The sequence below is a fragment of the Leuresthes tenuis genome, unplaced genomic scaffold, assembly GCF_036924035.1.
Source record: "Leuresthes tenuis unplaced genomic scaffold, fLeuTen1.0.hap1 SCAF_21, whole genome shotgun sequence".
Taxonomy (NCBI): Eukaryota; Metazoa; Chordata; class Actinopteri; order Atheriniformes; family Atherinopsidae; genus Leuresthes; species Leuresthes tenuis.
The window spans coordinates 7,778,153-7,803,386 of record NW_027325375.1 but is presented as its reverse complement, the minus strand read 5'-3'; the positions used below and the strand labels follow the sequence as shown (position 1 = coordinate 7,803,386).

General features: G+C 39.4%; 1 protein-coding gene across 3 annotated transcripts in view; it reads right to left on the bottom strand.

Annotated features, from left to right (window-relative positions):
• The window catches only part of mcama (melanoma cell adhesion molecule a), a 50,572-nt gene that overhangs the window by 6,064 nt on the left and 19,274 nt on the right, over window positions 1-25,234 (bottom strand). For all 3 annotated transcript variants that reach the window (XM_072375297.1, XM_072375298.1, XM_072375296.1), the window contains exons 2-13: window positions 10,769-10,902; window positions 10,051-10,279; window positions 9,859-9,929; window positions 9,664-9,751; window positions 8,736-8,915; window positions 7,130-7,257; window positions 5,579-5,723; window positions 5,362-5,477; window positions 4,550-4,691; window positions 3,607-3,737; window positions 2,724-2,865; window positions 385-420 (exon numbers count right to left, since the gene is read on the bottom strand). In XM_072375297.1, the coding sequence (XP_072231398.1) occupies window positions 385-420; window positions 2,724-2,865; window positions 3,607-3,737; window positions 4,550-4,691; window positions 5,362-5,477; window positions 5,579-5,723; window positions 7,130-7,257; window positions 8,736-8,915; window positions 9,664-9,751; window positions 9,859-9,929; window positions 10,051-10,279; window positions 10,769-10,902 (1,542 nt within the window). The remainder of the gene's footprint in view (window positions 1-384; window positions 421-2,723; window positions 2,866-3,606; window positions 3,738-4,549; window positions 4,692-5,361; window positions 5,478-5,578; window positions 5,724-7,129; window positions 7,258-8,735; window positions 8,916-9,663; window positions 9,752-9,858; window positions 9,930-10,050; window positions 10,280-10,768; window positions 10,903-25,234) is intronic.

Genomic DNA, 25,234 nt, shown 5'->3' with positions numbered 1-25,234 from the left:
AATGCAACAGAATTGGTTTTTAATGTTACTTATTTTTGTTTGCTTTACAATTTAAGGGCTAAACAAACAGAAGCAGCATGTTTGGTGTGAGTATCGTCATGACTGTTGGTGTGCTTGAATGTGCTGGTGTTAAGATTTTTCCTTCTAAATCAAACAGAATATTTAATAAGCCCACAGGCTATCCCAAAGATCTGCCAACTAACCAAAAACAGTTCTGGGGTGGAATGTCTGTAAATAATGTATGTACTCCTCCAACCCTTCATTGTCACACACAGATTTAAGTGAAAAGCGTGAACACTGAGACAGAAGACAGTCTTTGAGCTGGAAGAAACTGAGCGACACTGAGAGCTGAAACATAAAGAGGCTGTAGGGTAATAATCTTACCAGGAGAGAAGGGAGCAGTTGTGGTGACCCTGGGAACTGTGAACAAGTAGAACAACACTTAGAGTGGGTAGCTGTCCATGTCCACCAACATTAACCCAACACACACACACAATCTCAGATTTCATTTGATCTCAGCTGCTAAATAATCCCATGTTCCTCTGGAGGTGTGAGGGATGCTGAGCTGCACTGTTTCCGCCCTTTTGAAACAGAACTCCCAACAATATCGGCTTCTTACAAACATCACGACCAAAAGATATTCAGTCTCCTATGTTTGGTCAAAGAGGAGCAAACAGACATGGTTTAATAAAATAAACAAATAGGAACGTTTTTCTTATTGCTTAAAAATGATCTTTTAAACCATTATCATCTCTATTCATTAATTATTCATTAATCATCATTGATGTCACCATTACAGCTGACGGCACCAATTCATGGGGTTCTAATGCAAAATATTTGGTCATCAATGTAGTATATTTCATGGCTCTGAAGGAACATGACAGCTGGCGGGAGTGCTGCTGTGCTGAAATGTGATCATCTGTTCTGGATTTTCAGCTGCAGCCTTCAATAATGATAGAGACCTTTTAACTGAGAATTAGCCAAAACTTTATTAACAACTAAATGTTTTCTTTCAGTGGTGCCGCATATCATTAGACTCTCAATGTGACAAACGTCACCAGAATTTTCATTGAATAGTTTTAGTTTGTCAATATTTATAGTAATAGCAGTAGTAGTTTATTTCTATTAGGAAATAACAGATGTACTCAGAGCTGTCTCCATTATCACAGGTTTTTAACTTGTGTGTCAGTGCTCACAGGTGTTTAACATTGGGGTGTCTACTATCAATATGATCTTTCAAAATGATTCATTTTTCGTAGCTCATGGAACAAAAACTCCACTTGTCAACTCAGAAAGGATGGCATTAATTGGTGGATGACACAATCTCAAAGCCTGTAACCACTGTGTGTGAAGAAGACTGCTACTGATGATTTCAGGAAAAGAGAATCACAGAGAGAACATGTTGGATTCTTTGCTCCAATTGTGAATTCACGCAAGCTTGTGGTTTTTTAATCACAAAACCTAAAACATATCAGCAAAAACCCAGTACACAAAATGTTGGGATGCTGTGTAAAATGTATGTTAATGTAAATTAAAAACAGAATGTAAAGATTTGTAAATCTTATAAGTCAATGTTTGATTCACAACAGAACACAGAAAACATCAAATGTTGAAAGCGAGACTATTTGAGACCTCATCTTAAATTTCATATCAGCAACACATCTCACATAAGTTGGGACAGGGTCGTGTTTCCCACTGTGTAGCATCTTTTCTTCTTTCAACAACAGTTTGTGAACATCTGGGAACTGAGGAGACCAGCTGCTGGACCTTTATGGGAGGAATGTTGTCCCATTCTTGTATGGTATAAGATTCTAGCTGCTCAGCAGTCGTGGGTCTTCTTTGTTTTATTTGAAATGTTTTCAGTTGGTGAAAGTTCTGGACTGCAGGCAGCTCTTCTTACCCAGGCTGAAAAATATGTAATCTGGAAAATCTGTAGATAGCTTTCAGCATTAATGGAGCCATTCCAGATGTGCAATTTGTCAGTTCCAGAACAGATAATGCACCTCCTTACAATCAGAGATGCAACAAACTGGATGGTCCCTCTCATTTCTAGTCTGAAGGACGCAGTATGCGTGGTTTCCAAAAAAGAATTTTAAACTTTGTCAGACCACAGAACAGTTGTTCACTTCCACCTCCAGCAGTTTCTTTTTAGTAGCTTACTTTTCCAGCCTTTTTTCCCCCCATCTCAACCTATTTGACATGAACTGCTGCCATTGAGTTGAGTTAATATTTTTCATGAAGTAGTAAAATGCCTCATTTTCAACATTTGATACTGTGAATAAAATATTGTTTTTTAAGATTTGCAAATGATTCCAGCTATTTTATTCACACTTTATCTTCATTTTGGAATTGTACAGTCTGACATGGAAAACCTTGCAGGAGAATTCTCCAATAACAGACAATGACCAGAAGATGACTTTCAGGCACCGGTGTGAGAATCTGAACAAGTACAACATGGTCATTAACTTCAAAAGCAAGAGTTTTCAAACACTCATGCAGCCTGCAAGAGAACAGAGAACACTCTTCTTCCTATATATAATTATCTTACAACTCACCACATCACATATTGTTAACCAGAAGCCAAATATCAAAATGTAAAAGTCATATAATAACACAATAACTAATGATTAAGAAACATAATAGAGGACTTTTATAATCTGGCCATTTAAAAAATATGTCAGTTATCTGAATAAATACATAATTAAAAGAAAAGAGGCTCTTACTGGCTTTGATGCTGAAAGCCTTGACTTCAGTGCCCATATCGTTGGAAACGTTGCAAAGAGCGCTGATGTCTGAGGTGACTTTGACAGACACCACGCTGTGAGTCATGTGATCGTTGGCTTTGCTCAGCACTTCTTGCCAGTTCTGTGGAGATGCACAAACACAAACTGTTTGCATGTGGGATATCATGCACATTTCTCTCTTCACAACTGTAACCAAGCTGCTATACTTGCTCTATTAGATCTTGATCGCTTGTAGAATCTTACTCTATTCATCACCATGACTCACCAGGTGAGGGGTGGGATTGGTTGCGTTATGGCTCTACGTAACTGAAACTCTACAGATTCTGTCCAATGTTCCTTCCTCATAAAATCCAAATCATTTTCAGACTTGACTTGAAGGTGTATTGTAAACCATGTTAACATCTCCTTTAATTTAGGAAAAGAAAAATCCAATCTGTTTATGTTTCAAAATTCCACTTTTACCACTTGATGTAATCCAGATGTTTTACACCTGAATGATTCATAGGTCAGTGTTAAGTGCTTAAACAAAAACAGAACAAAAAGTTCAAAAAGATTTCTTGGAAGCAAGATATAAAGAAATGAGAAGTGACTCAAGACTTGTGCACATTACTGTACACACATATAGAGCAGAGAAAGAAGAACTGTAACAAGTAAGAAAACCAGCCCTTTGAAACATCTTTGCTTTCACTGTCAGTCTGAAATGCTTCCACTGCAGCAATGGTTGCACCATAATTCAAATTGTTGCTGTCCTAATCTTCAACAACCACTCAAACAAACTCAAGCAACCACAAAGTCAGCTTCTACTGTACACCAACACTTTAAGATGGGTGGCTAAATTCATGCTGTGAGTCAGACCGGATACCTGGCTGCCGATGATGTTCCAGGAGATGCTGGGCAGTGGATGTCCCTGAGCCTCACAGCTCAGGTTCACCATCCTGCCTGCTGCCTCCTCCAGCTGGACCTCCTGCTCCATGCCAACCAGCTGGGGACCACCTAGAAGAGCCCACGCAGAGGTAGAGTTCATTATATTTCAGAGACAAGACTGCTCTCTGTTCTACTTCTGCTTGAATTTGCACCTGATGAACACTTCTTCCATCTTCACCTGTAGCCTAAAAAAAATGTTTTGTTCACTAGTGCACGCTGCGGCCAAGTCAAAATCATCTACTTTTGATGAAATTCGCATTACTCATTTTTCCACCGAGGTGGATTGTGTCTGTTGTCAGTGGGACATAAAAAAAACTCCTGCCCAGATGTTTCACATTAAAAACTTTATGGTGGCTTCAAAGGGCATAAAGTTCCTCTGTCCTGGAAGGCCAAACTCTCACAACTCCAGGAAAATATCCTATTTTCCAAACTCAATTTCTAAGAATCAACGCAGGCCTTTTTCACCTGACTGACATTTATTATGATTGGTTTAAATGAGAAGTTGTAATAATAGTCAGACTGCAAACTAAAGAAGCAGAGAGGGTATTGATGAACAAGAAAGAGCCTGAAACAAAAAGGTTCCTGCATGTCTGCGGGCATAAACTACAGAAATCTGTTGCCTCTTACAAAGGTCAAATTTGTCAAAGCAGTGAGAACAAAGACATTAATTTCCTGGGCTCTCTAAAACATTCAACAAAAAGCTTTCCTGGTTTCTTCTTATTAACAAAAAACAATATGCAGAATATGCCGTTAACAGGTAACAATGTGACAGGTTTCATTTTAATTCATATATGTGATAAATGCGTAAGTCCATCACATGGAGGCCTCAGTCTGCATTATTCATAAAGAAAATGGTTGAACTGGTGCAGGTGCTGACTGACCTTGGACGATGATGTGAACGGAGCCGCTGGTGTGCAGGGTGAGCAGGGAGGGAACGGTCACTTCACAGATGTACTCTCCACTCGTTTCATAGGTGGCGTCCTGCAAGTGCAGCGTGTTCCCCTGACCCACCTGCTTCCCATCCTGCACACAGCCAACAAAAACATAAGAACAGTGGATCATACTAAGAGAGAATGGTCAGTGGCTCTTTATAGCCTGCTTCCAGGCATGTTAGTGAAGGAGCTAAAGAGATGGTGGTGTCCATCACCGTGGCTGACACAGGTACATCTCTCTGTTTAGTAGATGGACTCATTTTAGCAATAAAACTTGTGCCTCTGAGTAGAATGTCTATAACTTTCACGTAGACTGCCATGACATTTGTCACAGACATTCATGTTCCCCTCAGTGAGAGCTGTAATAGCTTTTATTACCTAAATATAGCGGTAATGATGTTTTTATCAGCTGTATGTCAGTTCTTTGCTGTGTAACTCGACTGAAAATATACACAGGTTCTGTAAACTGGACAAACAAAAGGCCTGTTTAGCTCTTGTTGCATATGATAAGCACAGTTCCAGATGTGCTCAGCGTGATGCCTTTTCAGTGTAATGCAGGAACTTTCACATCCTAAACAGCAGTGGAACAAAATTAGCTTCTGTACATGTTCATAATAGATTATATTTATAAAACAGAGAAAACTGAAAATAAAAGCACCTTTAGTGCAAGCCTGCTTCATTTGAAGGACTATTATCCTTTGCCATCAAAGTACACTTTTCTTGGACACACACTAATCTATGAATGTTTTTAGGATACATACCTTGTACCAGACAGTAGATGTTTTGAGGGAGGACAGAGCATTGCAAGTCGCAGTCAGATCTTCTCCTCTGAGCATAATCTCTGAGTCTTTTGGCACCACAACTGCTGGGTCCAAGTCTGAAGAATCAACAAAATAAAACGCAGGAAACACATTGGTGAGTTTGACATGACTGCGCTGAGCTTTGGCTGTGCTGTGTGTGCTGTGTGTTGTTCCTCACAATGCACAGTGAGCTGCACCTCTCCTTTGACATCAGTGTGGCCGCCAGCATCCACAGGCCGACACTGGTAGATGCCGCTGTCTTTACGAGACACTGGTGACACGATCAACACATCCCCTCTGCTCTCCAGGTCCACGTCCAAGTCCTGTGACAAATACTCTGGTTAGATTTAATCTAGATGTATTTTGTCTTTGTGTAAAAATAGTAACAAAAACTAAGGTGCTCTGACAGTAAGTTTCTTCATATTTTTTAAAATCTTTTTTATGTTTTTTTCATTAAATTGGCCATCGCGGTAATATTTACTGTTCTGTTTCTCCACCAGGATCTGAAAATAAAGTTACAAAGCTGGAAAAGTTTATGCCTGAATCCATTAAGGCAACAAACACACATGGTAGGTCACAGACAAAGTTTAAACATTCCTGAAAAAAGGTGAAGCACATAAATGTCTGCTATAGCAGAGCTATGGTGGGTACGTTTAGTATGAACCAAACCACAGAACAGGCCTCGGAGGGTGAAAGCATTTTTTCCTTCTCATGGTCCATCAAAGGGCTGCACGGTGGTGTGGTGGCTGCCTCACAGCAAGAGTGTTTGGTTTAAAACCCAGCTGAGGCCGTTCTGTGTAGAGTTTGCATTTTCTCTCTGGCTTCCTCCCACCATCCAAAAACATGCATGTTAACTTAATTGGTGGTTCTAAATTGAGCGTGCATGTTGTTTTTCTCATGTTGTGGCCCTGTTATGGACTGGTAAACCAGACAGAGTGTACCCCACATCTCGCCCAGTGGCATCTGGGATAGGCTCCAGCCCCCAGCAACCCTGAATTGGATTAATTGGTTATAGAAAATGGATGGATGGTCAATCCATTTGATTGTCTAGAGTAAGGTATCTTGGCAACACCGACTTCTGATTATATTTGCTGTAAAAGTACAAAATCAAATGTGGAAGTTCTCCATGTTTCATTCATCCAACAGGTCTGCTCACTCATGTGTAATGAGTGTCACACACTTAAAGTCTTTATGGTTATTTTGTATGTTTAAAGCAATTATATAGCAGAGCTATTGCGTCCACACATCACAGTACATTTTGTGAGAAATTGCAACACCATTAAACATAGGCTCATGGCTAAATGTACTAAGACAAAACCAACATTTTCTTAGAATATACACTATTTCCCTTTATAGTCTTCCGTAGCAAAATTTTTTCCTAAAATCATTCGTGGTTATAACAACCACTAACAGCAATGTCTGTGACAGCCCAATTAGGAAAAGTCCAGACAGCAGTCAGCTGAGTTTTTGTGTTATCCACACACACACACAATGAGTGTGTGTCTAACATGGGAATGAGTCCGAGCCATGAGCCTGTCAGTGTTAGGTCTCAGACCCCTGTCTGGATCTGCAGGGTCAGAGCTGACAGAGTCTTCACAGACCCTGCGCACTCATGTCTTCATGGGGCTCTGTGAGCTCTGCATATCAAAAACATTCCCTACATGTCTCTTGTGTGTCACCCATTCTCTCTCAGGGACTTGTAGGGTGAGAAAAGGCCCTCCATTCTTACTTGTTCTCTGTTGAAAATGAATGGCGACGGGGGGTTGCCATCACCCTGACAACGTAGCTCCACAGTATCCCCCTCTTTGACCAAGCCCTGGGGCGACTCCTTCCACAGTTCCACCATGGTGGTGGGGTCTGCACACACACACACACACACACACACACACAAATCAAATTAAGCAGGATTATTCAACTAGCTGTTAAAGTCACTTTAAAAGGCCATTTCCATAATGCTGACAGCACAGACTGTGTATCCATACTAAACTGCTCCAAACAACAAAGAGGTTGAGGAGATGATGAGGTTGTCAAAGTTCTTATGGGTGATGGGAACAAAAGCTACATTTTTCTACCAAGAGTAACACAGTTTAAAGATGTTTTCCACTTTATCTTCTAGTTCAAGTTGAGGGACTCACCACATTAAAAATAAGTACACACCTCTTAACATTCTCAGTTCTAACTCATCAGGTTTGTTTTCATCTGACGCTAAAGAGCTCCTCGAGAACTTAAACAGACTTGTATTATTTTTCTACAAGTATTTGTCATAAGAATGAGCTGAACTTTATGTGTAAACCGGGGCAGTGGCTCTTTAAACATCTGAATGGAAATAATCCATGAACAAACAAGCCCAAGAACATGCTGATCTCATGTCAGAGGCTCAACTGGACAAAAAATATCCTCCACTGCTTACTTAATATGGGAACCTTTAACCTCCATCTCAGCTGTTTTTTCTTCACTTCTACATAAATCATCACCAGCACTTTAATGGATGTGCTGGTTGTTGAGTTTCTGATGAAGGTGTTTTATTAATATTCCACTGACAGTGTGCAAGTTCAATCACATTAGCATCCGTTACGGCAAATTGTAAAAAAAAAAAAAAAACTCAATTGAAGAAGCACACAATCAGAAGGTCCAAATAACAGAGAATGATTCGATACAAATAGATAATATATGTAAAAACATATAAAATAGGTTTAATAGGACAGAAGGTAAGACAAAGGGGGCATAAAAATATCACAGGTCTATCTTAAATATTGCAGAGCTGTTACATATTTGATTTGATATTCATAAATAATGTAAACGAGCAACAGTGTGAATGATACAGAAATGAGGTAATTACAAACAGTATGCTATTACTGTAAAACTCTTTTTATAATGCTGATTTAATTTAAAGGAGCGGTGGAGAGAGACGAGGGATGTTGGGAGAGGAAGAGGTTCTGAGCATCATGTACTATTTTCAATCTTTAATTTCCACACGATGGGGTCAGGGAGGACTTCGCAGGTCCTTAACAAAACATGACATGAATGTTTTAGAATCCGACTGGTGATTTGTACAATTCATAACTAAAAATCTTTTGCTCCCAAAACCAAAAGAGAAAGTAGAGAGTCCCAAGTTTAACAAAGAGAGAAAAATAAACACGAGTTGTTGGTGGTAGCTTTTACTTTGTGTGTTCACTTGGTCACACAAGGGAGGAAACACTGAGTGAACAAATTAAGTTGTTGCACAGATAAAGGCGTTGAAGCAAAATTGCCACCAGCATGTGGTTATTTAGTGCTTTACTGCTCTAACACAGGCTAACATGACAGCAGAATAAAAAGGCTCAGTGTTAACTCACAGTGAACGGTTATATTGATGCTTTGGGACTCTGTCGTCCTGATGGCTCCCGGTACAGAAAAGCTGACCTCACAGGAGAAATGGGAGTCCTTGTCCTCCTTAACCACTTTGTACTCCAGTGTGCTCTGGACAGAGTAGAAGCCACTGGACTCTCGGGTCACCAGGATCAGCAAGTTTACATCTAGAATATGAACAAGACAATATAACAGATATGTAGCTTTGGATCACCACCAATACTGGACCAAGACTAAAGAAACTCTATAAAATATTAGTGCTCCAAATATGCAATGAGAACTATGTGTGTTTAACAAAGATGTAATTAGCTGGCCTTGGAAAGGTATAATTATCAACTTATATAAACTTCATTAGCTCTCTCTCTCACTTGGTGGCATCATAATTTATCTGTTCTCGCCTGGTTTCAACCTCATTTGCAAGTGCAAATCAATGGAAACAATATGTAAAAGATAAAAGTCAGACCATGACTACAATAAAGTCATGCTTAGAATTTCAGTTGGACAAGCTTCACTAGCATGACCATAAACATGTACTGTACTGTATATAGTATTGTTTACATTTAGTGGGAAATGTATACAGTGGTTTCAACCCTACCACAGTACATCAGCAGTTTACAGCTAATTTCTAAAAATAAACAGTCAGTTGGTTTTAAAGATGGTTGGTCAAGAAGATGTTTGAGTCTCTACTAAAGTGATGGAACAACTGACAAACCATTAGGTGTAAAAAACTATTTGACATTGATCAAATACTGTCCATCAACCGTCATTTTTTATCAATAACATGCAGCAGCTGTTAGACCACACACTGATCAGCCACCAGTGAACAGAAAGGATGTCTCTATCCCACTGCTGCATCAGTGTGCAAAGGAAACACTCCAGAAAGCCTCAAAGACAGACACAGAGGCCCATACTTACATCCTGGTGTGGTTGTCAGTGGCAGGCCATTCCTGTACCAGGTGATGTTGGGTTTAGGGAAGCCATTTCGAGCCTCACATGATGCCACCTGGAAGGAGAGTCACATTGACTATTAAAATGAAAAACCTCATGGAGAACATCAGCATGGTAAATGTGAAGATTATTATGAAAATAGATCTCTGTCAGTTGACTCACCTTAGATGGCACATCTTTGGTCACAGATATTCCGGAAAGGACACCCTCGATGATGGGAGCCTCTGGAGGAGCTAAATCAGGACAAAAATTGTTGCAGTCGCTTATAAATTAGATCGGAAATAAAGACACAGTTTGAATGCTTATGACTTCAAACTTTTATCAAGATGAAGGTTTCTCTTGTGCCTGCCTTACCAAACACTCTGAGGTGGGTCTTGCGTTCAGCATTACCAGCAGCCAGCCCATTAACCTGGCAGAAGAATTCCCTCTCATCAGACAGCTGGACGTCCTTAATAATGAGTCGTGTTCCCTTCTTGTCTGAAGTCACCTCAATGCGACTGCTGTAATCTGTGTTGTTATAAACTATCTGTTGACTGTCATCAGCGTAGAAGATCCGCATCCTTGAGCTGTTCCCGGCAGATCTCTGTAGGACACACAGTCAGAACATACTTCACTCAACTAGAACATCAATGACTCTCAGTACTGTAGAGATCATTCAGGAAACTTGTTATATGTTATATACAATGTTATATTGTGACAGATTGAATACAAAAGCTGAAAGACTGAGCATTGTGAGTTAATCTAGAAAAAAGGACACTTTTCATCCATGGAAATGAATGCAAAAGAAGCAACTTCATCAGTAATGTGCTGCCCTCATCAAAATTAACCCTGCATAACAGGCTACCTCATTAAGCTTTAATCCCCATAGTTAAAATATGGCTAAATCTTACTTTCTTTTTCTTTATTAGTTTTTCAGTGGAAAGTTATTCTTTTTTCTTTTTTTTAAGTTTCATGTCACAACTAGAAGCTGAATTAAAAAAAAAACAGATATCCCATGATTGTAAGAGGACTTCATACATGAGCAGTTAGTTTCAACAGACAGCTTCACTTTCCATTATCCAGCTTTACTCACCACAAACCACTGGATCATGAAAAAGCTGGGCTCATTGTCGGTATCAGTGAAGCTGTACTGGCAGGGAATCTCAACCGAGTCTCCCAAGTACACCTCAAGATTATCATTCATGGTCAGCTCCACCTTGCTCCACACTGAAAGACACACATACATGCAAATAAATCAATGACACTCTCAGCACATTATTCAGGATCCATGCTGAGACATAAAATATATTTCCCCAAATCAAACATGCATTTCAGTGTAGCTGTATTCTCACTTAACTGAGTGATTTTGACCTTCAACTTCAATTTAATTCTAAACCCATTGAGTTTGGCAGATGACTGACTGGCTTTCCTGGCCAATCTGGAGACAAGCTGCCATGTTAGCAGAACAAAGAAGAAAGGGATTCTTGTCCACATGGCATAAATTTCAGCTCCCTTTCTGCCTGGCTGACTGTAACCACAAAACCACATTTTGGCCAGAAAATCAGTTCCCTAGGCATCATTGGGGGAATGCAGGCATAGGAAGGCTAGCCAGTTTGACACTGGGCTGTTGATTCAAAGTGCCAAGAGCTTTTTCAGCCATGTTGGACTTGGCTGCTGTTCGAGTGGGGCCCACTCCAAATGACAAATGAAAACAAGGATGGCACCAAAAAAGTGTATTCTCTCTGTTTAATTTGCTTTAGAGGATGGTCAAGCATACTCTCTCTACCCTCCCCTCCTATCCCTCCTATGCGGTCAGATGTTGTGTGATGTTCAGCGTAGCGTAACATAATTTCCTTAAGTCACTTTACCCATTTTCTAAATGAATTAGTAGGAGGACTAGTAGTTCACATGTATGATAATAACAGGACAGAACAAAGACCGTTGCCTCCTCCATCACCAGCTTCTCTCGAGGGCTGCTCCGACTCGCAAATTTTTGTTGTCCTCCTGACAATGTTTCAAATGAAATTCTCATAAAGATTAATATAAGAGAAATTTTTAAAAAGTCAGTTTTATGTCATGAACACAATAGGAAATAACTCAACTTGTTAATAATACTAATCCACCTCATGAAGACAAGAAAGTAGTATTTGGCACTTAATATTGTGTCAAATTAAATCAAAATATGGCATTTCTGCTTTGTAACCAAGCCAGGCAGCAGAATCACTCCAATAAAACAAACTGAGAGTAAAACTTACACGACATCCCTCAACTTGTTTGGTCGTCTCTGTTTCAGGAAACCACACAGAGTTTTACTCTGGCCTTATACTGCTTAGGTAGAAAATGCAATAAAGTCAGTAGAAAAAAATATAGAAGTTTGCTTGCTTCGTACTGCACAACTTGGACTTGAATACACTTACATGCACATCCGACCGGATCGGCTGTCACGACACAGAACAAGAACTGGATTTACAACAATAATACGAGACAGAGAGAATTCAATCTCAGTTAAAACCTCACAACAGCGCAACATCCTCACACACTAATTTATCCTAATTTATTCTTTTATCTAAAATATTATAAATCGAATCTTTAAGCAACTTGGGATTCACTGTTTGCGGCACTAATTCAAAACTTGTGTGATCAAGAAATATCAGAGGAGGGAATTTGAATGAGTTATTTAAAATGGCACCAGTTAAATCTTAAATGCTGAAAAATGAGGAAACAGAGGCCAAATGCATGACATTTCTGACATTTTGATCCAGCTGTTTCTATACAGTTGACCCAAACTATTACGCAAAAGTTATTGCGGTCAGCTCAAATGGTCACGATTAGACAATCATGTCATGTTTGTGACTTCTCACAGCACTGCTGTTAATCCATCCTGAAAAGGGTCAATGCTCCTTGATCCAGGACCATCAACACCTCCCTTGTTTGAAAAGTGAGAAAATGCACTTTGTGTTTATGAGATGTCTTTACATACTGGTTGTGGACATCACTATATGTTATTGTTAATCACTAAATAATAATCTCTATTCCTTAAAAGTAACCTTTAGAGCCTGGAAATAAAGAACCATAAAAAGTTAAATATTTCCAGGAAACGTCCTCAATTAAAGCTGAAGACAACAAACTTATTATCACAATGCAAAAAGCAACAAGGAAACAAAAACATGAATTGCTGTGGTTTTGTTTAAAGAGAAGACAGAAGTCCTTCTCTTTGATTCTTGAAGACATTTAATCTCTCACCCAAATGGCTTTCTCACTTCAGAACTGAGGAACAGGATTACCTGAATGACTGAGAATCTACACAAAAATACGAGAACTGAATTGTCCTCCCCCTCCACCCACTGTACTGTGTGTCCAGATAACAAAGCAGGCCATATTAATGCTGTTACACACTTAGGAGGGAAAAACCATGGGTATCCCAGCTTTTTTTTTAGACTAATGGTTTTAAAAAATAAAGGAAAAATAGTTAGCCAGAGTAAGGTCTTGGTGTCCTCATATGTGTTTTCAGTGTTGGTTGAAACAGACCAAGCATGAAGGGAGCTTTAAGAGTCCAGTTGCCACCCCGCTGCCTCCATTCAGCTGTCTGCTCCCCCATCAGCACCCCGTCTACCCTTCCTCCTCCTCACCACCAATAATTTTCACCTCGTTTTTTTTTTTTTTTCTTTTTGCCCCGCCTTTGCCTGGGTCTATGCTCAGCCAACCATTCCTTTAAGACAACGGGCTCGCCATTGTTCCCCCACCTGGGTGGAACAGAGCCCCCCCACGCGGACATACATGTACCCCCACCCACCAGTCTTCCAATAGAGGGGTTAAAAACAGTTCATCATGTGCTGAATTTGTTGTTTACTGTGGTAAAGATGATGTGAAACGGCTTCGAGACAAAAAGAGATTATGGAGGCCAAAGAAGAAAATATGTCACAGAAGTCAGTGTAAAAAATGGTGTCTCTTTGGGGCCATGCTGGTAACTTTTCAACTAATCCGATTAGCACTGGGGGGTTGCTGCGGATTTGGCTTCCAAAGCCAACCTGGGACCTCTCTTATCTGTTCCTGTTGTGACTTTATGCACACGGTTTACGGCACAAACACACATTACCCATGATCCATGAACTGCTGCCAGTGGTTGTGCTTGTGCATATATTTGTGTGTCTGTCGACTGCATGATGCAGAGCTAATTCAATCGGAAAAATACAAAGTTGCATGATATTTGGATGTGTTGACAGGATCAGACATGTGACTGGACAGGACTACAAATGACTGGTTTGTAAAAAAGAAAAGAAATACGCAGGGGGGTGATTACAATGCACAGTTACACTTGAAATGACCAGTTGATTCCACAAAAGCTAGATTTACTCATGCAATGCTGTGACATTATTCATATTTCATTATGTCATAGTTAAAGCAACAGTGGGATAGCAAATAAATGTGTCATTGACTGCCTCCCTTTCTTTTACTTTAGGTGCCAAAACAGTGTGTTTTGATGTCATTAGAAAAAATGCTTTCACCACCTTTGGCTAATGTTTGTTGTTGTGTTTGTCACTTTGAAGAAGTGCTGCGTTCAGCCTCTTTGTTCAGAACACATCCTTTTCTTTTGTGCAGCCATTTGTGGTATAGTCACTCTTGCACCTTATCGAGCACCGATTCGTGTGTGCAGAAACTGTCAGGCTCTCCTACTGTAAGAGCAGATCGTCTGGACACCGAATGCTGCTCGCAGGAGTTCTATTTTTGTCACATTTTTCATATTTTGATGGGGAATAAAACTACAAAGTCTTTCTGCCGAGGAATGAAAAACAACTCATGGACACAGTTTTAAATCAATTATTATATTAAAGTTTTCCAGCAAAAACCCATAGTAGAGTTAAATATTTCAAAGCTTTTTGTGTGAACACTATTTGCTGTACAGGAACATTACCTGAAACTAGGAGTGTGTACCTCTCCTATATAAGATAATTCGGTATATAGACACGTGAGGTGCAAAAGAATTTTGGGACATTTTATTTTTAAACAGAACAATTCAGTTTGATTCAGTTCAATCATATTGAATGCAGTCTGATACAGTTGTTAACATTCTTTAACATAGATAGTTTTATCACATGCAAATGAGAACAACCTTATCCAATGAATGAGTGGAGAGTTCTCAGGTAGATAACTTGCTTGTCAAGATTTATGGTGTTGGGCCACTGGAATGAATGCCCTGAAATTTCCCACATTTACATCCAATGTCCAACATATGTGTGATCCAAAGGCAAAATACAATTTAAAATGTTCACCTCAACAATTAAGTTTTACCCTTTAAAACATTTGAGAAGAAAGGTCAGTAGAGACAGATGACAAATATGTTTCTGTTCTTACATTCAAGGCAAGCTGACACAGACTCACACAACACTGTCACAATACAATTCAGACAATAAAAGACATAATAAGGGGGCTACTCCCAGGAGCCTTTGCATACAATCACTCATTATGCATCTAACGCACAGACAATACCCTCAGATGCTAACTGATGTGGTCACCATTACTGGCTTTCTCATTCCATTAAGGCTGTCAGCTTAGGCGTCCAGTAGATCTGCAGCTCTGCCACTGATAAGAGTCCAAATCACCTCTGACACAACAAACCAGCCTCATTTACTCATCCTAATCCCAGACAAGCCTGCTGAGGCATGAAATGAGACTGAATGCTTCTAAGAACATAAAAATGTCATCTTATTCATGTTCAAGAAACCCTTATTTTCACTGGACAAGTCAGTCTGACTGTTGGAGATATGAGCAGAAAATACAAAGACCGTTTTCATTTAAAGGTTCGCTTTTTTTTTAAACATGGACCTTATTCCTGGCATAAAATACGTTCGTCTGCTCACTGATAACAGTTTGGTGAAAGTCGGCGTCCTTTGGACGCTATTTAGATCACTCGAGATCCGCATATATCCATATAACGGGAGTGAACGGGGCATAGACAATACAGCCTCTAAATAAGGCATTATCTGTCTTTATTTCACCAATACTTTAAGACGAATGAATGAATGAAAGCATACTATTGCACTGTTAGTTCAGAGCTGCCATGTTGTTGTTATTGGGGGCTATCGGGGGCTTTCTACACACACGTCTAGTGGAATGACGTCATCGACGCGCGCCGCTATGCCCCTTTCATAGCCCGTTACATGGATATACGCGGATCTCGAGTGATCTAAATAGTGTCTGAAGGACGCCAACTTTCACCAATCTGTTATCAGATCCAGGTTTAAAAAAAAAAAAACTTCCCCTTTAATGCAACATTGTGCCTATAAAACATGGGCTGTCAGGGTTTGATATAATCATATGGGTTAGAAAAAAACCAAAACAAGCATGAATATGTAAGGTTATGCATTTTATTCCACAGACACACCAGCATTTCAGAGTTTTCTAGTTCATACAAACTCTGAGTAAAAGTTGTGTGCTGAAGCTGAGAGTCCCTCAGAGAGTGGAGAGTGTAAAAAGCTAGCATGTAAGTGTGGATGACAGGGAGGAGGATTTCTCAATACGCAGTCCTGGTGTGGTGTTGAACACCTGGGGGACACTGTCTACTGGCTGACATCAAAGGGCACACACACACACACACACACACACAGTGAAAGCATACAGCCCTACAGTGAAGATGAGAGCTCCTTGTCCACCTGATGTGCTTTCAAAAGCAGCATCCGGCACAAATCTCCCAGCAGCCTGTTCCCTGTGTGACTATTAAGGGTTCGGGCTTTATTCTTTCACACAGAGAGATAAGGAAGAGCGGAAAATCTCCTCAAAGACACCTCTTTATGCATCTTAAAGCCCCCCTTTCATGCATCAGAGCATATCACAGCTTAAGGTCAAGTAAGAGCCTTGGACATCGTCCATGATCAATGCTGAGGTGGAAACTGTCAGTTCAAGACTTCCATGAAGTGCACAAAGTGACAGCCATTGATGGACAAGACATTACGATACATTAACACTACACACTGCTAATGGAAATTAGATTTTTACAGGGGAGTGAGTGTTGAGGGGAAAAAAAAGATTCAGATACTAATCTATACTAAAAATGAGTTCATAATTAGATGCATTGAGGGTAGATTTGTTGTAATCATCTATTGCAGCTAACTTGAACAACAACTTCACCAACCACTGCAGACAGACACACAGCTCCTTCCTCACTAGTAGCTGTCGTCGGCACTGACGTGGCTTAATATTGTTTTTATTCTTAAAGGAGCTCTTTGTGACCATTTTTTGAGATTTGTAGTGAACGTGGAAATTAGAAAAGGATTCTAAAGTTAGGTTACGTCCTATCTTGGCTCTGATCTAGATCAATATATTACTTTTTCTTTAAAAAAAAAAACCCAGAAAGTTTGGATCCCTTTCAACCAAAAATCAAAGGACTTCCAAGACTGGATTTCAGGAACAAAAAGTAATAGAATTTTAAAAATACTAAAAGAAATACATTAGTTGTACTGTATGTACATTTATCTACATTGTGACTTGGTAAAGTAGATGAAGTAAAAATTTTGTCTCCCAGTAAGTCTTTTAGTAAAGAATAAAAACAGTTAAATGACTCTACAAATAGGAATAACCCAATGTCAACTGGTAAACGTATAATATTTATGACTGAATATATATTAACTCAATACAACAATCATAGACTGACAAGTTGAAGTATTTTGTTATAGCTGTTCTTATTCTTATTTAAAAAGTCAGTCCAACATTATGAGACTGAAACTGGATGTTTGTGCTGTGTCTAAGAGACTGTGGTGCATTATAAAAGTCCTCACAGAAAACAGCATACTCCCTGATGGCAACAGTGTGCAGGATAACACACGTATCCCTAATTAAGGTTCTGTTAATCCAGGTTTGGTTATCTTAAAAACTTTTAATCTGGATGAGGGTGACCCGATTAAATGTTGATTTTGAAAACCAGCATAAAGGATAGATGGATTAACTGATCCCGGACTGCAAAACATGGTGTTTCTTCTTCTTCCTCTTTTGGCCACTCCCTCACAGCGAGTCGATCTTGCAACATCGATGTTTTACGCCGGATGCCCTTCCTGATGCAACCCTCACTGTTTATCCGGGCTTGGGACTGGCACTATAAATGCACTGGCTTGTGCTAAAACATGGTATTTCTAAATTTGAATTATTCTGATATGGCTTCAGCATTTGAACAACTGGCCCTGTGATGAGCTGACGGCCCGGGCAGGGTGTACCCCCCCCCCCCAGAACAGGATAAAGTGTGTAAAAAATGTAGAAAATAAATCAATGAATGAAGGATTTTAAATGACCAGTGGTCAAACAATATATATCTAAGTTTGTTACTTTTAGGGACAGATATTTCCAATTTTGCAGTGCATTGAGCATAGCAGCTCTCTTCTTGCCTTTGGTCATTTTCTATTGATTATGAAAGTTGTGTAAAATTAACATGATGCAGTGTGATGCCAATGGAACAGAATGTGCTTTCCTGAGTCAATGCTCATTTGAAACAAACTGTACATCTTCAGTGTGAACCAGTGCCCTTCATACCCTCAGATGACTTCAAGAAACACGGGCCAAGCTGCAGAGGTTTAAAAACTTGCAGCAACTGTTTTACACCATCCTCAAAGTTGAAAACCAGTGCAGTTTCTGACTTTGAAATAATTGCTACTCATTCTTGCTTGTTAGCAACTTCTTCAGCAGCAGCATCAATTTTTGATCATCACACCCAGTGGGTGAGACTTCATTAAAGGAGCAGCGTAGATGTTTTATTTATGCTTGTATCTGATGTTCAGCAGTGAGTGCGGCTTGTTCCTCGGCATCCACTACCCATCAATAAACCCCCCTACAGAGCTGCTGGGCTCTGGCACGCAGGTTGCTCCGCAGCCACAGGATGGGTAATTAAAGGTCAATAGGCTAAACACTGTATCTACATCATGGGGGAGTTCCTTTAGCTATGAGCTGAACAAAAACAAATTTGCCAGACAGTAACACAGTTTCCTGAAAGCTAATGCAGCAGTGACAAGAAAGTCCTGCAATTACAACGCAAATTCAATAAAATATTCTTCCCTCTCACCTAACTTTGGCCTCATCCAGCAGCAGCAACTCGGTAAATCATTTTATTTTGTTTACACTTTAGAAACAGTAACTGAAACTGAACTATTCCTGACAGCAATGCAGAAAATGCTGAATGTAATGCCATCTGGTTTCCATTTTGGAAAAATATATCAATTCAAGGATACATGATTGGATTTTCCTTTCCCAAAAACAGATGTTTATATAAATTAATAACCACAAACATGGAGCACATCCTTGTCTATACAGATATGTAACCCATTATTAAAGCTTTAGAACCACTTCCGTGAACCCTCTGGCATCTGAGCTATTTCTTTCCTAATACTGAGGTCTTAACTATCTAAATATACAAAAAATGTGTGGACATTCAGACCTGTAAGGCACAAGCAAGCAATCTGCAATCCTATTTAAAAAAAAAAGAAAGGCAGAACTGATTTTTTTTATGTTGTACAACAAACTTTTTGTCTTCACATTTGCAGCCCAAACCCTCAGGTGAAAAACAGAATCTGCATAGAGACAAAACTATTTCCATTTCTATCCACTAATGTTTGTACAGACAAGTCAACTAGTCCACTTTTCTGCTCTGCAATGATATTTTACACTTTATGTTCACTAGTTGCTGATCACGTGGTTATAACAAGCTGAGGTGTAGCAGTGGAAGGCCGTAATTAATTGAGTCCCAGTGGATGGCAGAGAGAGGCAGTGATGCAACTTAAAGGAACTCTTCATCTTAATTTAAACCCCAAAGAAGAATATCAGAGATCTGTCATTTGGCCAAGCAACACAAAAGCTATGTGGTTATTTGGGAGAATTTTCTATCTGGCTGTGAAAACTATCATGTGACCACACAATGTTTCCCTTATATTTTCCCTTATTCTTTCCCTTACAGGTTATGCAGACACCCGTTTATGTTAAGTGAAAGCTGCAGTATATCCCTGCATCCTGTTGTGATGCACGGTCGGTTCCAGAATGTCACTGGCTGTTTCTTCCAACTATGTGTTGTCAGCTACACTTTCACTCATCCATTTGCTAGCTTGTTTTTTCCTCAGGTATTAATCAATGTTGGCTCAACATTCGCCTCATGGTAGTCTTTTGAGAAAAACAATAAAACCGTGCAGCATCTAATATCTACATTAATGGTGGTTGTTTTAAAAATATATTTTATTATTTATTCAATCAAGCACACAGAAGTAGGAGCACATGATCGTGACAAAGCTCAGCAATCATTTACCTTCTGTATCTCCTTTATCATGTCTGTAACTTGGTGTTTTTCCATTTGTGCGCCGTGCTTTGAGCATCCCCTGATAATAGAGGAGAAAGTTAACTTGTCTGGTAACTATTTCCCTCACCTTAACAGTGATGAACTGTGTATATAATTGCCAATAAATAAACAAGGACATAAAACATATAAAAATAAAAAGTAGTATTAGTTTTAAGGCAAACTGCTACATGCACCCATTACAAATATACTCTTAAAGTGTAACCCTGAGCGATTGACTGGACCTCAGAGGGTCACTTTATCTATTATTCAACAACTGGTCATGTGATCCCACTTTGCTAAAGGTGGACAAAACTGACATTTTGACACAAAAATGTGTAAGTAAGTCTGATGCCTTCATCATCTCCTATTAAAGTGTGTGAAAGACAAGACATTCACATAAGAGAGGTCAGGTATGAGGTTTTGGCCGTCACTCGAACATTATAAATGGGAGACCTTTTTCCAATCATACCTCTGACGACAGCACAGCGACTTGCCACTGTGATCCAACAAAGAACTTCTTATTCCAGCCCTGCGGTCATCATCACAGTGTTGAATATCCTTGAAAGCTACAAACTTGGTGCCAACTAAATCAGCCTTCCTTCAGAGAGAGCTGCACTCACTTACTTCAACTTCAGCCCCCAGAGTTCTGCAAACTCTGAAGTCAAAAAAGTCGAAAAGCAGAAGGCATAATTGTTTTGTTTTTTTTACTTTATTTGTATAGACAGGTAATATGCAGAGAGAGACACAACGGTTTTCAGTCATGTTTTAATCACTAAAACCGCAGAAGTTCTCTCACAGACTTTGTTTCTGCTCAAACCAACATGATTCACTGAAATTACAGGATATTTGATCACTGCTTGCAGAAGCTACAACGAGCAAGTCAGGTAAAAAAGTAAGAACTTGTTCAGCTGAATAAATTCTTTATATTAAAAAACTTTTTTTGTGGAGATAGATCTAGTTCATTTGTAACAAACACACAAGCAGTCTCAGCAAAATGAGGTCAGTACTTGTGGTAGGACGTGCTCACTCCCCATCACAAAAAACAGATTAACCTGTGACCCAAAGGACACTATGAAAGATGGATTTTGTTAACTTAATACATGAAGGGTCACGATTTGCAAACAGCCGTGGTGCTGAAATCCCTCCTGGGCTGCTCTCGCTTATGTAACTCAACACAAAGTGCCTCACTGAAAAACCTGGAATAACTTAAAAGAAAGTTCTTCTGCATCTGTCCATGAATTTGCTGGTCAATTTCTGCCGCTTCCCTTCTCTTCCACTTCTTGTCAAAATTTCTGAAACATTTGATGCCTTTGTGTCATCATCTTTCTGCCGGAATCCCATCAAATCAATCTGTCTTTGGGTGTTACACTTCAGAACTAACAGTTCTTTTATTAGCTTTGAATTCATACATACCACTGTTATCTCACTATATTTACAGTTGTCCTATCTCCTATCTTCATATGAGGCTATAATCACAGAAGATGGTTCATGTAGAAAGAAGTTGAATTGACAAAGTGTGATTTCCCTTTAAAAATTTGTTCTGTTTTTTTAATAAAAAGTATACAGCTGGTTTAAAGCAAATGCAGACAGCTGCTCTACAGTTACACTGAATCATACCAACTACTTAATTAATCATGCAAACAAGATAGATATATTCAGAATATATTCAGTGGGGTTTAATCTCATAGTGTCACATAGAACTTGATGAGTCTGGTAGGCACTTACAGAAAGAAAGCATTACAATTAGCTATAATGGTGATTACAATCAACGCAGCTATCAGACAGCCACCCAAACACCTCGAACAGTCTCTATATCTGTGTCTGTTATTATGTGCATATTTGTATTCCAGCAGTGCCTGTCCTACAACAAAAGCCTATTTGTGCATTCGCTTTCCTTTTATCCCATCTAGCAGACATGAGGCGAGCTGTCGGGCAAGCGTGCCACACCCAATTCACAGGGATCAAAATGCTGAACCCCAGCCCCCTGCAAATCCCCCGCTGGGAACCTTAATGCTCTCAAAGAGAATATCAGAGTGATCACAGGTGCACTGCTGTGTTAATGAGGAGGAGAGGCTACTGCATGTGCCCGGGCCAGTCCTACGTACCTCCAACACACACGGAACCAAAAGCAAAAACAATGCTGTTTAGACAGAATTCAATTTTACTCCCATTGAAAACCTTCTGAAACCCAGAGTCTGATAAGCATGCAGGCCTGGGACAGCACAGGTGGTAAAAATGAGCAATGCTCCAATCACATCAGAAAACCTGCATAGTTTCCACAGATTTGTCGCTGAACTACTAAAAATGTTTTCTAAATATGTGAACCTGCTAAAAAAGTAATTGACATGTCTATTTCTTTTAGTGCAGTAAGCACAGTATGTATGATTAATCCCAACTGAGCTGCAAATTAATTCCAAATGTACATTATTTTGCTAACCGCAGCAGTTTAACCCAAATTCAACATTTAGAAATGCAAATATGCTGAATACAAGCGTAGTGTGAGCGGGACTGATTCGTGGCCGATGCAAGATTGGCTCATCCAGATGGACAAAGCATTGCACAATCTGACAGCTGAGAAATACGTGCAGACAGAGGTAATTAAGTTACTCATAATCAGCCATGAGCTGTCTAGAGAGACCCAGGATCCAGGATAATTGTTTTACAGAAGTTGTTCCAAGTTTACACATTCAGCATGCTTACATGAGGGGGCATATAGCAACCCAGACCCACAGTGTTGGACATATTTCTATCCATAACTTGATTCCCCTCCGGTGCTTGAAAACATTTGAAGTTTATCTCTGTCCCTGATGCTGCTGGTGTTACATGTATGCTTGCTTGACATGTGATATAGACTGAATGAAGTCTGATAATTGATGATTGATAAACTCAGTGATTTAAAGAGTATAGGGCAAATTATTATTGTTGATTGTAAGGCACAGGACAAACAGCACCTTCGTGCATCAGAACCAGCAGATAGAATCACGAGTAGATCAGTAATCCAGCGATACTGTCCATTAAATTGACTTTTCTAATGTGAGTTAATGTGAGTTTGTGCTGACAGATCTTTGTGTTAACTTCAAACCCCTATTTGTTCTTTTTTCCCCCTCATGTTTCAAATCAAACTCAATGAACACATTATAAAACTGGGTAAGTAAACTCAACAAAAAAAAATGAAGCAGTTATTATTTACATCTCATATCTTCGAATGACTGAGCATGGTTGGAGGGGAGTTTGAATGGAGATGAATGGAAGTTTTGCCAGTCCTTCACTGCCTCAATCAGTGGGGTTACATGGCACTGTAAAGAATTGGATTAATGGCTAAATTACAATAAAGCTGAGTTACTAAATTCATGTATACATCTTAGTTTGACTAAAAATTGGACCAGAGGTTACTTGCAGTTGGATTAAGACCCCGAGATAACTCGGTTGATAGTCACACTAAATGTGCTTGTAGACGGTGAAGCACGGGTGAATTGGATTTTGTGTTCTGCGCATGCTCGATATTGCTGATTTTTTCCCAGGGGTCGTGTCCCGGAAGTCAAAGGAGACGATATTATTATTGTTGTTGCCGTCAGAAAGAAAGAAACAACACGATGGAGAAGGCGCCGTTGTACATTGCGTTTGTGCAATGAGCATGTAGAGGGACGTAGCTTCATCTTGCTCTTCGTTCGCCATGTTTGTCGAATGCCTGAGTTTGTTTTTGTTGTTGTTGGTGATGAAGAGGTCAACCATAAGTGGCTCTATTAGCAAATAGTTGAAATGGGTACAGCATCACCTATCGTACCGGGGTATGAAATGTTTTGTGCCAATGATTCCATTTATTCACCACCATATATACTCAAATAAGGAGCATAATCCAACTATAGCTATAATCAAATTAATCTCATCATGTAGACCCACTCAATGATTGGTCACTGCATCACACCAGAAAAGGGGAGAAAACGGACATGTCCACCTGAGTGTCATGTTACACTGCTGATCAGAGCTGGAGCTGATGAGAATCTGCGGCCAGAGTCTTTTGACCTGGGAATGAATGCTGATTAGCGTCTTTCTCACCAATGTTTGTTTGTTTTTTTCAGTCTAAAAAAGGCGACAAAAAGATAAAGCTTATGTTGATGAATTAAAGTCCAACAATCTATTTTGTTGTTTTCCTTTAAATCATTGGAAAATTTACTTGAAATGAGCTTAACTAATGGATGACTTTCCTAAAACAATTGTCTCACACCAGACCTCATCACATGTTTGTATGCCAGGAATATTTTTGTAAGTAACCGCCTTACCAGCAATCTATTCTTGATCCTTTTAAATCAAAACAAATTGCCAATTTTAGATAATCTAACTTTGGAAATAAATGACATTTTCTAAGATTTATTACACTAGGTGGTACAAATGTGATTAGGATTAATCTGAACAAGCCTAAAAGAGCTAAAGTTCCTTGTCGACAACAAATTCAGGAAAGCAGAGAACCAGAAGAAACAAACAGCCAACAATATGAATAAGTTTAAAGCTTAACAATGGAAAACTTTCATGCTATTACCTCACTGTCTGTAATTCAAAATACCATGATATGACTTGCAGTAATAGCTTGCAGAAGTGCTGCTTTCAAAACACATTCATATTTGTAAATGAAAAGATTTTGGTCATTTATCTGTGTTTGGCAGAGATTGGTCTTGATTGCTTTTTCATATTTGAAGCAACGTTTGAACCAACAAACAAGTCTTTCCGTTCTGACAGAAGTAAAACATTATAAAGCTCTGCGGTATTGTGTACTGCAATCTTATCAACCACATCTGCCAGCCATGCTAGCGGCTGGACCTTGGCAGGGATCACAGCAGATTCACAGGCAACAAAACGGGGAAAGGAAAGAGATTTTAATTCAAGATTAAAACACCTGGATACCCATGTTTTGTCTACTTAATCAGTCAATCATCTGCTCAGTGAGCTTTGTAGATGCACTATGACTCAGTGAAGAAAAATGATTTGCAGGTTAGGGAGAGTGCAGCTAAGATAGTGGTGGCGTGGGGGAGGAAACTTGTGGAGGAGAACAGGCACAGGGAGCAAACAAAGCACATGTGGGCTTTAACTGCTACTAGATAACATTCAGAAACACAGACATTTATTAGACTATGAGACAATATTTTACTGTTATGAATTAGTCTTCATCAAGTAACATTGTACAAACTGACCTGCAATTGCTTTTCTAATTAATCAACTACTCCTCTCAGCTCCACTAATTAAATCATTATTTATCAACTA